Source organism: Salvia hispanica, chromosome 6 (assembly GCF_029641045.1).
Source record: "Salvia hispanica isolate PSC_SH4W2 chromosome 6, Shi_PSC_v1, whole genome shotgun sequence".
Taxonomy (NCBI): domain Eukaryota; kingdom Viridiplantae; phylum Streptophyta; class Magnoliopsida; order Lamiales; family Lamiaceae; genus Salvia; species Salvia hispanica.
In genome coordinates this window covers 15426111-15439904 of record NC_142697.1, presented here as the reverse complement: position 1 = coordinate 15439904, position 13794 = coordinate 15426111, and the positions used below count along the sequence as shown (strand labels likewise).

Sequence of the window (13794 nt, the reverse complement as noted above, 5' to 3'; positions counted from 1 at the left end):
AAGCAGAAATCCAAACACACACATTGGTGGAAAAAAGTCTGAAGAAAAGCTGAGAAGTATCTTTGCAAGACTAAAGCGTCCCAAAATGCAAACGAAACTAGATTTCCAGCATTAGTTAATTGCCAGACGTTGGACATTTCGAGTGAAAATGCTTATTTCATACTTCTACTTCGGACAGAGTGGTTTTCATATTCTCTTTTTATTCATAGAAAGAGTAAAAAAAATCAAACTAAAATATCACAACCTTCAAACCTTCAAAATTAATAAAATTCCTTACTTACACCTTACAAACACATAATCAAATAAAATTCACGCCAACATAATATTTCCCCAAAACTCACTAACTGCAGTCTATCTACCAAATCAACTTTGTCGGCCTCTCCCCCAACTCCCACCTTGGCGCCGAATCTGCCAAACCAAGTTAAAATCTACACAATTCGGATAACACCACCGAAATTAAACCTTTGCCCTTTTTATACCAACAATCCATTTTAGTTGAGATGTTGCATCGACTTTTGCAGAATAAGAGAGATGGAGGAGAGAAGGTGAGAATAGAGATGGAGGAGATAGATACTTCAGAATCAACTTCGTCTTCTATCCTAACTTCGTCTTCTATTCCAAATTCGTCTTCACGCCCACCAATGCTCAACCAAGTAATTGCAGCCTTCAAAATCCACCGAAAATACAACATTCTATTTGATTTCTTTCTTGAGTCGAGATGTTTTCTCGACTTTTGCAGAAGGAAGGAAGGGGAAGAAGAAGAAGGGAAGAGAAGAAAGATGGAGGAGAGAAGGTGAGAGAGAGAGAATGAGAGAGAGAGTTATTAATATAAGGAGACAACCTGACCTGCACAATTATTAAATGCTCTGACAACTGAAAAAGTGAATTATTTGAACTTCCGAAAATGCCCAAACCCCTAAAAGGGTAGTTTCGGTACGAAATAGTGAAAAAGGACCAATTTTGAGATAAACGCTTAATCCAAGGTTGTTTGAGGATATTTTTAAAGTTCAGGGTTGTCTGGCGAGATAAATACATAGTACAGGGACTATTTTTGTAGTTCACTCTATAAACTATATTACACTTCTCTTTTTTTTGTTATTTCGTTTTTACCCCATTTCTTTGATTAAATCAATTCAGGTGGCCCACAGCCGCTTTTATATATATATATGCAATACTTATTTATTTTATTTTACAATCTTAATATAATAAATTATATATTAAATCCAACGTACAAACATATGGTTGAAATTTTTGTTATTGATACATCAACGCACAAGCACTAAATTAATTTTATTTAATTAATCTGACGACAACTTAATTCATAGTATATATATTTTCCAGAATAAAACTTTGAATATTTAAGAACAGAAAAGTTCAAAGCATAGAATATAATAAACAAAATGAACGATAGTACAATTTATAAATTTATAGCAAAAATATATTGTAACTTGGTCGAAATACTTTTGGAATTTTTAAATAATTTGTTTTTGTCTAACGAGTTTTTAAATAGGCATATAATATCATAAACTTTATTCGTGGTTGTTATTTCCCGCCGCGACGGATTCCGCCTACATTAAAATGATATGGATGCTTAATTCGTATACATCATCTATAATAACGAAATCGTGAATCCTGAAGCGCGACCCTAAATCACGAATCTAACTCAACATTCATGTCATTTTAATGTAGCCAGAATCCGCCGCGGTGGGAAATAACAACCACGGAAAAAGTTCATAATGTTATTTTTCAAATTGAAAGTTTGCAGAAAAAAAATACTACTAGTAATTTTTTGAAAGTTTCACAATATTAGAGGTTAATATTATACTAAAATAAAAATATATATAGCAATATAAACTAATTGCATACTGTTTTGAGAGCTTGTGAAAATGGAGTATGATTCCACTGGAAAATAACAAAAACTACAATTATTGGATTTAATAAATAATTTTTATATAATGATTGTAAAATAAAATACTAAGTATTGCATAAAAGCAACTGTGGCCTGTGGGCGACCGGAATTGATTCAATCAAAGAAGTGGGGTAAAAATGAAAGAACAAAAGAATAAGAAGTGTACGTGTAGTTCATATTTTAATGTTATTCCAACTTGGAATCTCTCTCACTGAATTTTGATGCGTTTCATATGTAAATGGATGCGTTTTAATCCACAGCAGGGGATCCTCCCCCTAAATTAAGTGAGTTGGTTAAAGGTGGGTCTTTTGTTGACTTTTTGGTTTTTTATTTTTGTTTTGGTTTATTTTTGTTTTGATAATGGCATTTGGGTGTAATTTTAGTGAATAATGAGGTAAAATTTTATGTCCAAATATAGAAAATTCTAAATGTGACTATAAATGTGTGACGGACTTTTATGGCAAAATTTGACTATAAAACTGGGACGGAGGGAGTACATAATTAAAAAAAATCATAAAAAAATACATTAAAAATGCAATAAAAAATGCATAAAAAATACATTAAAAAATGCAATAAATAAAAAAAAATGCATAAAAAATACATTTAAAAAAATGCAACCGACTAACCAAAATTGAGCCTACTATGGCGGCTAGCGGGATCGGCCAGCGGTCGGCTAGCGCCTGCAAATCGGCTAGAGATCGCCGATCGGCTAGCCTAAATTGCCGCAATGGAGGCTAGCGAATCGGCCAGCGGTCGGCTAGCGCCCGCGATCGGCCAGCCTATCCGCTAGCCTTCATTGTGGATGATCTTATACTCCCTCCGTCCCATTGAAGATGACCCACTTTCCTTTTTAGTTTGTCCCAACCAAGATGATCCATTACTTAAAATAGAAACACCTTTATCTCTACTTTATTCCCTCTCTCTTACTTTACTCTCTTCTCTTAACACACAAAATACAATTGCATAAAATCCCGTGCCGCCCAAGGAAGGGGTCATCTTCCTTGGGACGGAGGGAGTATTTAATTTTGCTGAAACTGTAATAGTGGGCTTAGTCGATTGCAATTTATTGGGCTTATGGTCGAACCTCAGTTTGATAGTGAGTATTTGATTAAATTTATACTCCCTCCGTCCCAATAAATATGAAATATTTGGTTTCCGGCACGAGATTTTATGCAGTGTTGTTATATGAGTTAATGAAGAGAGAGTAAAGTAAGAGAGAGGGAAAAGTAGAGAGAGTGATGTTTCCATTTTAGGAAACGTTTCATTTTTAGTGGGACAACCCAAAAAGGAAAACGTTGCATTTCTAATGGGACAGATGAAGTATTTTATATCGAGACAAATACATCCTTACAGGCTTCAAAGGGAAGATGGTAATCTATGAGTTCCATCCTAAAACCAATTGGTGATAGGTGGAGGGCCCATGAGACTTATATACTGATTTCAGTTCTCTTTGTACGCCGATGTGGGATAGTTCTAATATTATTTTTTAGTTTCAATTGCCAATATTATAATTCACTTTTTAAATTTTTATTGGCTAGATAAAATAATAAGTTTATTCAGGGAAAAAAGGGATATTAAAGTTTCTTCGCTTTAGGTTCTCTTATTTTTATTTTTATTTAATTACTATGGATATTCATCGGCAGTCTCAATGACTATTTCCCGCGCCGCTTTGTAGATATCTCAATTGGTGAAATAACTGGCCTAGAATTTTAAAGCTACTCCATACCCAAATACATGGATCAATTTCATGATTATTTGATTAAGGATGGACACGTAAGCCTGTATGATAAACACTAGATAATCGCACATAATTATTTGTCATATACATGTGTGCGCGTCACTATACAGCATAAACAATAGATAAAGATGAAATCTTTGCAGATATGATTGTGAATCTAGTGTATAAAGAGGGTCATTACTCTTTTTTGAAATATAAAAAAGGGTCATTATTTGTAGGCCAGTTTCTAATTTCAATCAAAGAAAGTAGCTTTTCATTAGAAAATGACACTTAAGGAAAAAGCCCGCAATCTTAATAAAGATTACATATATAAGATTGTGATCATTCAATAATCGTTCTTAACATAAGAACTATGAATCAATATTATTCTTACAGTTTTAATCTAATGAAATTCATTGGTGATAATTGATTAATAATTTATAATTTATTTTAATTGATTAATACTTATTTATATGTTGTGTGACAAAAGAAGCCATTATGACATACTGATGTTGTGTGACATAGATTGATATTATAAATGTATAATATTGATAGTATTAATATAGTATGGTGTAATATGTTGGTAGTTTACTGATTCTCGAAAATATATCAAATTTCTTAATTTAAATATATGCAATTAGGATGTTTTTAGATTTCTCACAAAATTATTTTTAATGTAATATATATTTTGTGAAAAAATAATTTAAACGAGACGGAATTAGGAAAAGATATTTTGAGATCAAGCGAATCTATCTTGTAAGATATTTCATGCATTTAGATTTGAAGATTTATTGTATTCTCTCTCCTATTTTTTTAAAAATTTAAATTTCATGTAACTCCTTCTATATAATTATAAATTATTTTTCAGAAAAAGCATATCAATATAATTTAAATCACGAGAAATATAACGAAATCCTAATTGCATAATAAATATCCCATCACGAGCCACAATATAGATAAGTACTTGTTAAAATAAAATTGTTCTTAAACACCTCAAGAAGTAGCTAGCATTAAATTGCTTATGAACATAATTTAAGCAGATACTAGTAGTATATTGCAATCTTAATCACAATTTGAAAATTGGATATCGAAGACATGTAGTACTAATACTTTAACGTAAATATATTAAATTGTGCATTTCACTTTACCCACTTATAAAGCTAGAACCAATTTATTATTGTTCATGTACATATATGTTCATTGTACCAGTTCTATTATAACGTAAATTATAACGTAGATTATAGATGGATGCACACTAAGTGTGTATGATATTGATCGTGTGTTTTCCTGTGCTTGTATTAATGAAATTATAAATGGGACTTATTCAATGCATAAAATTATGGCATTTTAACTCTAATGCATACCATCTTTATACACGTACTTGTTTTTTCTTGGACTCTATCCTACTTCAATAATAATAAAAACACTAATTATTATTGTTATTAGTACTATCATTACATAAGAGTGTTTAAGATATATTATATGCATAAACATTTATATTCCCTTAATAAAGATTATCGATGAAGGTCAAAAGTTGATAGATGAATGATTATTCTAATTTTACCAACTTAGGCAAGGATTCGAAAGCAAATCCATAGGAGATTATATCTTTCCAGGATGTTTTAAAAGTAGAAAAAATTAGACATAATAATTAAAGTAACTTTATCATGGTTGGCTACGAAGACGATTTGATTAAGGCTTAATATTTAATGTGGTATATGTCTGCAATTGTGATAACAATTCACAATATTTTTCAGTTTTTTCCCACTATTTTTAGACCCACTTTCTGTTTTAAGTGCATTTTAGATCATACATTCTAGAGATAAAATCCACTTCTATAAAAAATGTCAACTGGTGCTCAAACAACCACGCATGATCACATTTTCATGCATGAATTTTCTAATACTACTATTTAGTTTTGTGAATAATGAAATTTAATAAAAATATCAAACAATCCACACTAAATACAATTACAAAACATTTAATAATCACTTGATTGGTGCATAACATATGGGTTGGGAGTGGTCGCACCCGAATTCGAGTAAAATACATTTAATAATAATAACAATAATTCGATTGTGGCATAATAATATACACTCAATATCAACAACACCCTACCAATAAACATAAAATAACAAATTGAAAACAACCCTTTAACAATTCTCCTGGAATAAAAATCTGAGTTTGAACATGACCAAAGCCAAACACTTCCCAAATCATATAAAATGCCCCCAACCACTCTAATCCCATAGCTGGAATACCTAAATCTTAGATTGAATTGATTTTTATAAAAAAAACTCCATGTGATCGGCCAAAAAACATACCACTACAAGTTGACTCTTCCACAAAAGACAAGGCTGCACATACTCAACAAAATACCTTATTAATACACCTTACATAAATTAATACCAAATGTTCCAACTTCCAACTGTTTCAACCACCTCAAATTCTCTCACAAATTATACACATTCACACATTCACAAACAAATTAGCAAAAAAGGATGAAAATAAAAAGTCAAGTGATGTTATTTTGAGGAAGAGCTGCAAAATCCTTGACAGTAAAGCCAACCTTGTCAAACTTGCCCCTCTCTGTGTTCTCCCTGAAGGTCAGGTACTCCGAGCAGACAAAGGGCTTATACATCCTGGCCTCGTGTTCCCCAATGACGCCGTCTGGTGCTTCGACCACCTTGTGATCCTCGAAGCACCAGAAGAAGGCCAGCGAGAAACGCGTCCTCCTCCCGAGGACCACCCTGTGCTCGGACGAGCGAAGCCTGTCGTTGCTCCAGGCCTGCAGCATGTCCCCCACGTTGACCACGAGGGTCCCCTCCCTCGGGGCGATGCTCATCCACCGCCCCTCCCTCGACCTCACCTGCAGCCCCCCTATCTCGTCCTGGTACACGATCGTCACACAGCTCATGTCCGTGTGCATGCCTAGGCCCTCTGCCTCCTCCTCCGAGCTGCGAGGGGACGAGTAGTTGTTTATCCTCATGTATCCGTGGCATTGCTGGAATTCGGACTCGTAATATTTGGAATCCAATTCCTTTCCAAGTGTGGTCAGGATTAGCCTGAGGATTGTCTTTGAGAGCTCTGTCACTCTACTCCCATACTCCTGCATGATCTCACTGGACAGGAATAGGATAATCTTGTTACATGTATATAGTAATACAGACAACTTGAAACATATATATATATACCTGAAGTCATTGTCATGGTGGCCAAGGGCATCTGTGGAGTTCTTAGCAGAAGCTGCAAAATCGGGGCCGGAGACTCTGAGGCTTTCAAAGAAGGGGGAGGCGATGAAGAGAGGGGTGTAGGTTTTGAGGCCGAGTTTGAGCTTGGATTCGGATGGGAGAGAGAAGATCTTGTTGGAGAGAGAGTAGATTTTGGTGAAGAGATCTTTGGAGATTCCATGGTTGATGATCTGGAAGAAGCCCCATTCTCTGCAGGCAGCGCCTAGAGACCTCAGGGCTGATGCATCCAACGCCTCAGAAACGTCTAGAACAGGCAGCTCTAGGGGGTTTTCTGATTCATAGATCATCTTATTTAGACCAAAGGAAAATGGTGGCGGTTGCTTCTTTTATTTTTTCCAGTAGGAAGTTGGTTTATGATAATGAGAAAATGAAATGTAAAGTTATGTGTCATGATTAATGTCCAAAGAGAATACATATACAATACAAGGTCTCAATCAGATAATCACAGTAATGACTTGACTTTTTATACCACACCGTCAAAAACCTTGCAATTCAAGAAATTTGGAACTAGTACTATTTCTGAATAAGGGAAAGTGACAGCTGGGCAGCCATTATACAGATGATATGGCATGGGTCATACACAATACTGGGTCTCTGAATCCAAAATCTTGGGTTAATTAGTAATGTCAAACAAAAGAAAATTAGGCATGTGATCCACCAGCTTCATTTTTTCTTCACATTACTGCATAAATTATTAAAATCCACCATTCTCATTATTCTATCATCTGGATACTTGAGCATGGGAGATTGTTTTATTAATATTCTCTCTGATAAGATACTAACAATAGGTTGTTGTCAATCAATTTTGATATCTTCCTAAATATATAGAAAATATTGACATATTTTGTTAAATCATAAAAAAGAAATGGAAGTAGAACAAATGGTGTGAATATGCGTAGATATATTAATGAGCAAGACATTATAAGGTCCGTTTGTTAGAGTAGATAACTAAGCTATTTTAAGTTATTTGATCTAAAATGTACGGTATATTTTTATCATGTTTATTCTAGATGTGTTTTGTTTTTAATTTAGTACTCCCGCCGTCCCACCGAAGATACTCACTTTCTTTTATTGTTTGTCACATAATTACTAAAAATAGAAATACTTATCTCTATTTTGTTAGCTCTTCTCTTACTTTACTAGTTTACTCTCTCCACTTATCGCACAGAATAAAGTTGCATAATATTCCTTGCTACCCAAGGAAGAGGTCATTTCCTTGGGACGGATGGAGTACTAAGTATTAGTAGCACTTGTTAAAATCACATGCAGTGGCATTAGAGCGCACACTTTGACATGTGCTGCCCTTTGCGCGAGCTACTGGACCACGAATTCGCAGATTACTCTGGAAACCTTAAACATTGTATCAACTACGCCATGATCGTCTTTCTACTAACCTTAATTGTTATAGCAATCTAGCTTCTCTAGCGACAAGTCAATCGCGTTCTTCAATCGCATGATGGATGATCGCATCGTAGTAGCCAATCTAGAATAAGTTTTGGAGTGTGGAATTATGATATCTTATCCATAAGATCATGTTTGTTAACTAGGATTATGTACGAAGAAGTAATCACATTCTTTAATTTTTAAATTTCACTGTTTGTTTAATTTTTTAATAAAATTAAAAAAGTTATTAGAATTTTAAAAACAAAGAAAGTACCAATCCATAATTAATCAAAAGTCTAAATTTCATTTTTGGTCATAAGGATATGAGTATTTTACGTATTTGGTCCATAACGTATAACCATTTTTGGTCCTAATAAGATGAGCAATTTACGGCAACAGGGATGGATGCATCCTTGTCGTCTTCCTCCTCAATGGAGGGGTCATTGTCGGAGTAATCGAGGGTTCTGAACTCATCCTCCAACCCCAGCATTGTCTGTTGTAGAATATCATCATAAATAGCCGGCGAAGAAGAAGGTGGCAAGTAAATCCTAATTTCTTATTTTTTTCTAAAATTTCTTAGACCAAATTCATAAAATGATCCTTTATTTAGGACAAAAATGGACTTTAATCTTTAATTAATTGTAGTTTATTATCCTAATTAGGTATAAAAATTAGTTAATTAGAGTTGATCATTAGTTGCGTGACCGTGCTGTCCAAAAAGAACCATTTTCGGATTATTAACATTTATTCAAAATAAAAATCAAAATATAAATATTTTAAATTAAATTCATTGAAAATGGACTAGTGTCTTCCTTCCTGGCGTAGCTCAAGTGAAGTTGCTTCCTATTCTCTGCACAGCTCGGAAAGCTAACAGTTCTCTTAGAAACCAAACTAAAATATAATCCAACTCAAAATTAGATAGAAAGGAGATCGTATCTGCAGATCGAGGAAGGGGCAAAATGATACATGCGTACACGATGTCGCCGATGTTGGGAATATACCACTGCCGTGCCGGACCCCTCACCATCCCCCATCGACTCTGGAGCACACCAAATGCGCGCTCAACATCCTTGCGCGCTGCCTCCTGACGGGTCGCAAAGTAGGACTTCTTTGGTCCGACCGCATGCTTGATCGTCTTCACAAAGACAGGCCACTTTGGGTATATCTCATCCGCCAAATAGTATCCTATATTGTGCTGGTTGCCGTTGGCGGCGAAACTGATGGCGGGACCAACGCCATTGCACTGATCGTTGAACATGGGCGGCGACTGGAGGACGTTGAGGTCGTTGTTCGACCCGGCGACTCCAAAATAAGCATGACATATCCACAGCCGGTAGTCAGCTACAAGTTCAAGGATCATCGTGGGATGCTTGGCTTTGAAGCCGGAAGTGTGTATCCCCTTCCAGGCGACGGGGCAGTTCCTCCACTCCCAATGCATACAATCTATGCTGCCCAACATCCCATGGAACCCGTGCACCGACCCGTGCATATTTATCAGCCGCTGGCAGTCTTCGGGGCTCTGACGCCGAAGATACTGATCCCCGAATATCAATCTAACGCCCGCGCAAAAATTCAGCAGACACTCGGCGGCTGAAGACTCGCCAATGTGGAGGTACTCGTCGAACATGTCGGTCGGGCCTCTGTACGCCAGTTGTCTGATTGCGGCAGTGCACTTCTGTATTGCCGTGTGTCCGGGTTTGCCAGCCGCATCCTCCCTGATCCTGAAAAACTCGTATCTTTTCTTTAAAGCACCCACGATATGCATAAACAGAGGACGATGCATCCTAAAACGTCGCCGGAATAAGGCATCCCCAAAACGCGGCTGCGGAGCAAAGTAGTCCTCATACAACCGAATATGTGCAGCAATGTGGTCCCGGGGTACATGACGTCGGCGATGGATCGGCCGAGGTACCGCCGCCGCCGCCTGCTGCCGCCGCTACCGGAGCAATCGACCAATCGCCTCTTGCACAGCGAGATCCAATTCATTATCACTATCACTATCACTATCACTATCACTAGCGCCTCCGCCACTACCACCGCACGACTACTCGTCATTCTAGATATACTTGAAAAAAGAGGTTAGAGAGAGAAACTTGTCAATACAAGTGATGTGAATGAAATGAAGTTCAACGAGCCCTATTTATAGAGTTAAAAAAAAAAACAGTTTTATAACGCGGAGGTCCGACCTTCGCCACAGTGGCGGACGTCCGGTCGGACGTGGGGCTGAGGGACGGGCACATGGGACGGGCGTGGGCGCCCTTCCCGTTCACTACGGCGGACGTCCGGTCGGACGTCGGCGACGTCCTACCGCGACATCCGCCATTGGAGACGCTCTAAGATAAAGTTAATGTGGTTTGTCCTCTTGACAATTAGGGCTCTCGATTTTGTGATTGTTTTTTACCTTTTTAAGAGCGCTTTTTATCAGGGTGATTTTTTTTCTCTCTCTCTTTATTAGAAATGATTTTGCTCATATAAGTATCACTCCGATTTAGGTACTAGTACATTATTTGCAAAATGAATAGTTCTCATAATCCAAGAAAATTTTTCTCAAAAGATATAAAATCTAGAAAGGCAACAATTCCTTGCGCATTTTTATGGTGATTAGCAATCATGTCTTTCTAAGAAGTTGATCGCCATGGGTTCTATTTCTGAAATTGGTAAGTTGATTAGAAAACAGTTTTCTTGAATCACGCACACACACAGTTGCATCCAGCATCCATGTGTGTGTGTGGCGGGGCTTGAAGAACTCATTCTACAGTTGGTAAAAATGGCAGGTGCAGCGATTATCGAGGCTGCTGCTAGTGGAGACCTTAACCAACTCAGGGGTGATTGCCATATCTTCACCTTTTCTTGATTTTTTTGTATCTCTGATTCTGATACTTTTATATTTTGCAGCAATTAGGAACAAGGCTGATGATATCAGTGAGTACCAGAAAATATGTGATGAATATAGTGACTTCACAACTGGCCGGAATGTCTTGCATCACGCGGTTGAAATTGGACATTTTGAGATTTGCAAATTCTTGATAAAGACTGTCAAAGTTTATATTGATGCCTTGACTTACAAGGGTTCTCTCTCTCGCTTCTTCATGTGTTTATATTGAACAAATTGGGAGTGCCTAATTCGATATTATTCTTCAGGGGCTAGTCCTCTGTCAGAAGCTGTCAAAGGGGAACATGTCAAAATTGTGAAGTTTCTCATCAATCAGGGTGCTGACATTAGTCTTTCAGATGTTGAGGGATTCACTCCGTTGCACTATGCAGTTCTAAAAGGTCAGTGGTTTTGTAGGTTGTAATGCTGTGATAGATGCACTAATTGATTGGTTTTGTTTCAGATAATATGGAGGTTATGAAATTGTTAAAAGGTGCTTGGGTAGAAGCAGTTTCTGCAGGTGGAACACCTTTACAAATTGCTGTTTCTCGTGGAAATGTTCAGGCTGTCAAGTGTCTCTTGTCTCATGGCGCAGATGTGGGCAAGCACAACCTTCACTTGCACTCTTGTTGAAATCATTGTTTGTTTTTGTTTCTTGTACTAACTTTTAACTTATTTCACTTGGAGTTGGGGTTCACTTTCTTAATAAACTATTTGCTGTGGATAAGAGTTTGATTTGTTTAGCTCGTCAAATTTGGCCAATCATACTGATATTATCTTTTGGCTTACAGGAATATATTTCTTGAATTAACTTATGATATAATCTTGTGAGATTAATTCCTTTGCTGCTTTCCATTTTTGCAGCCAAGTGGTTATTGTGCAGCTGTGGACACCCCTCTTACATGTGCAGTCAAGTCTCGCTCATTTGAATGCCTGAAATTGTTGCTTGCGGTATGTTTGGTAAAATGGAAATAACTCTCTCTTCTAATTTTCTGTTAGAGATTGATGTCTGGTGTTTTAATATACTTCAATCATCCAACCTACCATTTGTGATAAAGTATTCCCTGTTTTCGTATTGGATGATTTACTCAAAAATGAAAATCTCTCATGCTTCTTTAGCTCTGTTCCTCAACTATAGTTCCCTGGTTAAGTGCTTTCTCTTTGCAGGCTAAAGCAAACCCAAATTCGTATTTCAGTTTAAGTCCTTTGGCATCTGCTGCAAAAGAAGGCGACACAAAATATCTTGAATGTTTGCTTAAAGCTAAAGCAGATCCGAATTCAATTCCAAGAGTTAATTTCAAAGTTTCCCTTTCTTTACTGTGCTATTCTTCATCTTCTACAGTTCTACTTGTGATATCTTCGGCCCGTCTCTTGCTGCAAACATCCTGATGTTATCTACAGGACACTTAATGTATTGATAATGCCGAATTTCAGGATTTCTATAAACCTATTGAGGATGCTGCCATGGTGCATAATCGTACAGCTGTGGAAATTTTATTTCCAGTGACTAAACGGCTTGAAATTTATCCAAATTGGACTGTTAATGGCATAATCGAGTCCTTTCATTCTGAAGAATTTAAAACATTGGTCTGAAACTACTTTTTCATTGTGTAAAACTCAGCAGCACTTTGATCTTCAATTGTAATTACAACCTTCCTTTCTCTATCCCATCACATATCTGTCAGAGAGAGCAGAAAAGGACAACGTACTTGACTGAACTAGAAGCTCAGGGGATGCAGGACACGAGCTATAAGCAATACCGCCATGCATCCCTAGTATATAGAATGGTAAACTTTTCTTCTTCCGATCATCTCGTGCTTGGCCATGTGTGGTAAGTAATACTACATGTGATGGTGTAGGCTAGCCTTCTTGATCCAGCTAACCCCACATGGATATCAAAGCGAAGCCTACTGCTAGCACGCGCAGATGAAAGCATATTTGCTCTGTTAGATGCTCAGGAATACATTAGACTCAAGCCAGACTTCCCCGTCTCTCACCCTCAGCACACAGGGGACATAGCTGCTGCAGCTAATCAGATATTCAAGGTACAGCAAACTCGATTCCTACATCAGCGGTATCAATTCATAATCTAACGTTTAATGATTGTGTTTGTGAAGAAATTCCTCATGGCGGGCCTTGCATTCTCACTGGATCCCTACAACGAGGCAATGTTTCCTGAATTTAGGTAACTACACATCCTAATAATTTTCATTTTTTTTTGTTATCAAAATATACAATTTGTATAACTAATACTCCAGTTTTGGTTTTTGATTGCAGAGTTGCTATGTTTGATTACTTTGCTTCGTTTAGTCAGATGAGCAGCCCGGACGTGATTTTGAGTTTTAGCTGATGATTAACATTGGATCATAATTCTATAGTCACGCTCATATACAGTGATTCATATTCTCCATTGCAAATATGTGTTTCCAACTGATTCAATTGTGTTGCATCTTTTTTTCTTTATTCTAACTGAAAGTTTATCAAAGCATACATATGTATACAGGCATTGGAATCTTGGATGTTCTGACTAAGGAATTCATGAGGTCTGATTTTGGAACAAAATAATGTAGATCTGATTTTGTAGATCTAAACTAGTAATAATGAAAGAGATACAAAAGCCAATATACTAGTTTCATTCACTGCAAATGACAAAAAAGAGAGA

At 36.8% G+C, this 13794-nt stretch overlaps 2 protein-coding genes across 5 annotated transcripts; one reads left to right on the top strand and one right to left on the bottom strand.

Annotated features, from left to right (window-relative positions):
- Nucleotides 1–5966: 5966 nt before the first annotated feature.
- On the bottom strand, nt 5967–7263 carry LOC125204842 (gibberellin 20-oxidase-like protein). Its single transcript, XM_048103586.2, has 2 exons — nt 6821–7263; nt 5967–6748 (listed from the first exon to the last, which is right to left on the bottom strand). The coding sequence occupies exons 1-2, from the start codon at nt 7162–7164 to the stop codon at nt 6142–6144; spliced, it is 951 nt and encodes a 316-aa protein (XP_047959543.1). The 5' UTR covers nt 7165–7263; the 3' UTR covers nt 5967–6141.
- A 3495-nt stretch (nt 7264–10758) lies between these two features.
- LOC125204359 (putative E3 ubiquitin-protein ligase XBOS32) lies at nt 10759–13601 on the top strand. 4 transcript variants are annotated; one of them, XM_048103005.2, is made up of 12 exons: nt 10759–10917; nt 11035–11085; nt 11156–11182; nt 11402–11533; nt 11596–11729; nt 11997–12083; nt 12300–12422; nt 12567–12719; nt 12818–12919; nt 12992–13177; nt 13250–13317; nt 13410–13601. In XM_048103005.2, exons 1-12 carry the CDS (start codon nt 10896–10898, stop codon nt 13480–13482), a joined length of 1158 nt encoding a protein of 385 aa, XP_047958962.1. In that variant the 5' UTR covers nt 10759–10895; the 3' UTR covers nt 13483–13601. The 4 variants fall into 4 exon arrangements, with proteins under 4 accessions (XP_047958962.1, XP_047958959.1, XP_047958961.1 ...); XM_048103002.2 differs by having other exon boundaries at nt 11156–11329; XM_048103004.2 differs by lacking the exon at nt 12300–12422 and having other exon boundaries at nt 11156–11329.
- The last annotated feature ends 193 nt before the right edge of the window (nt 13602–13794 follow it).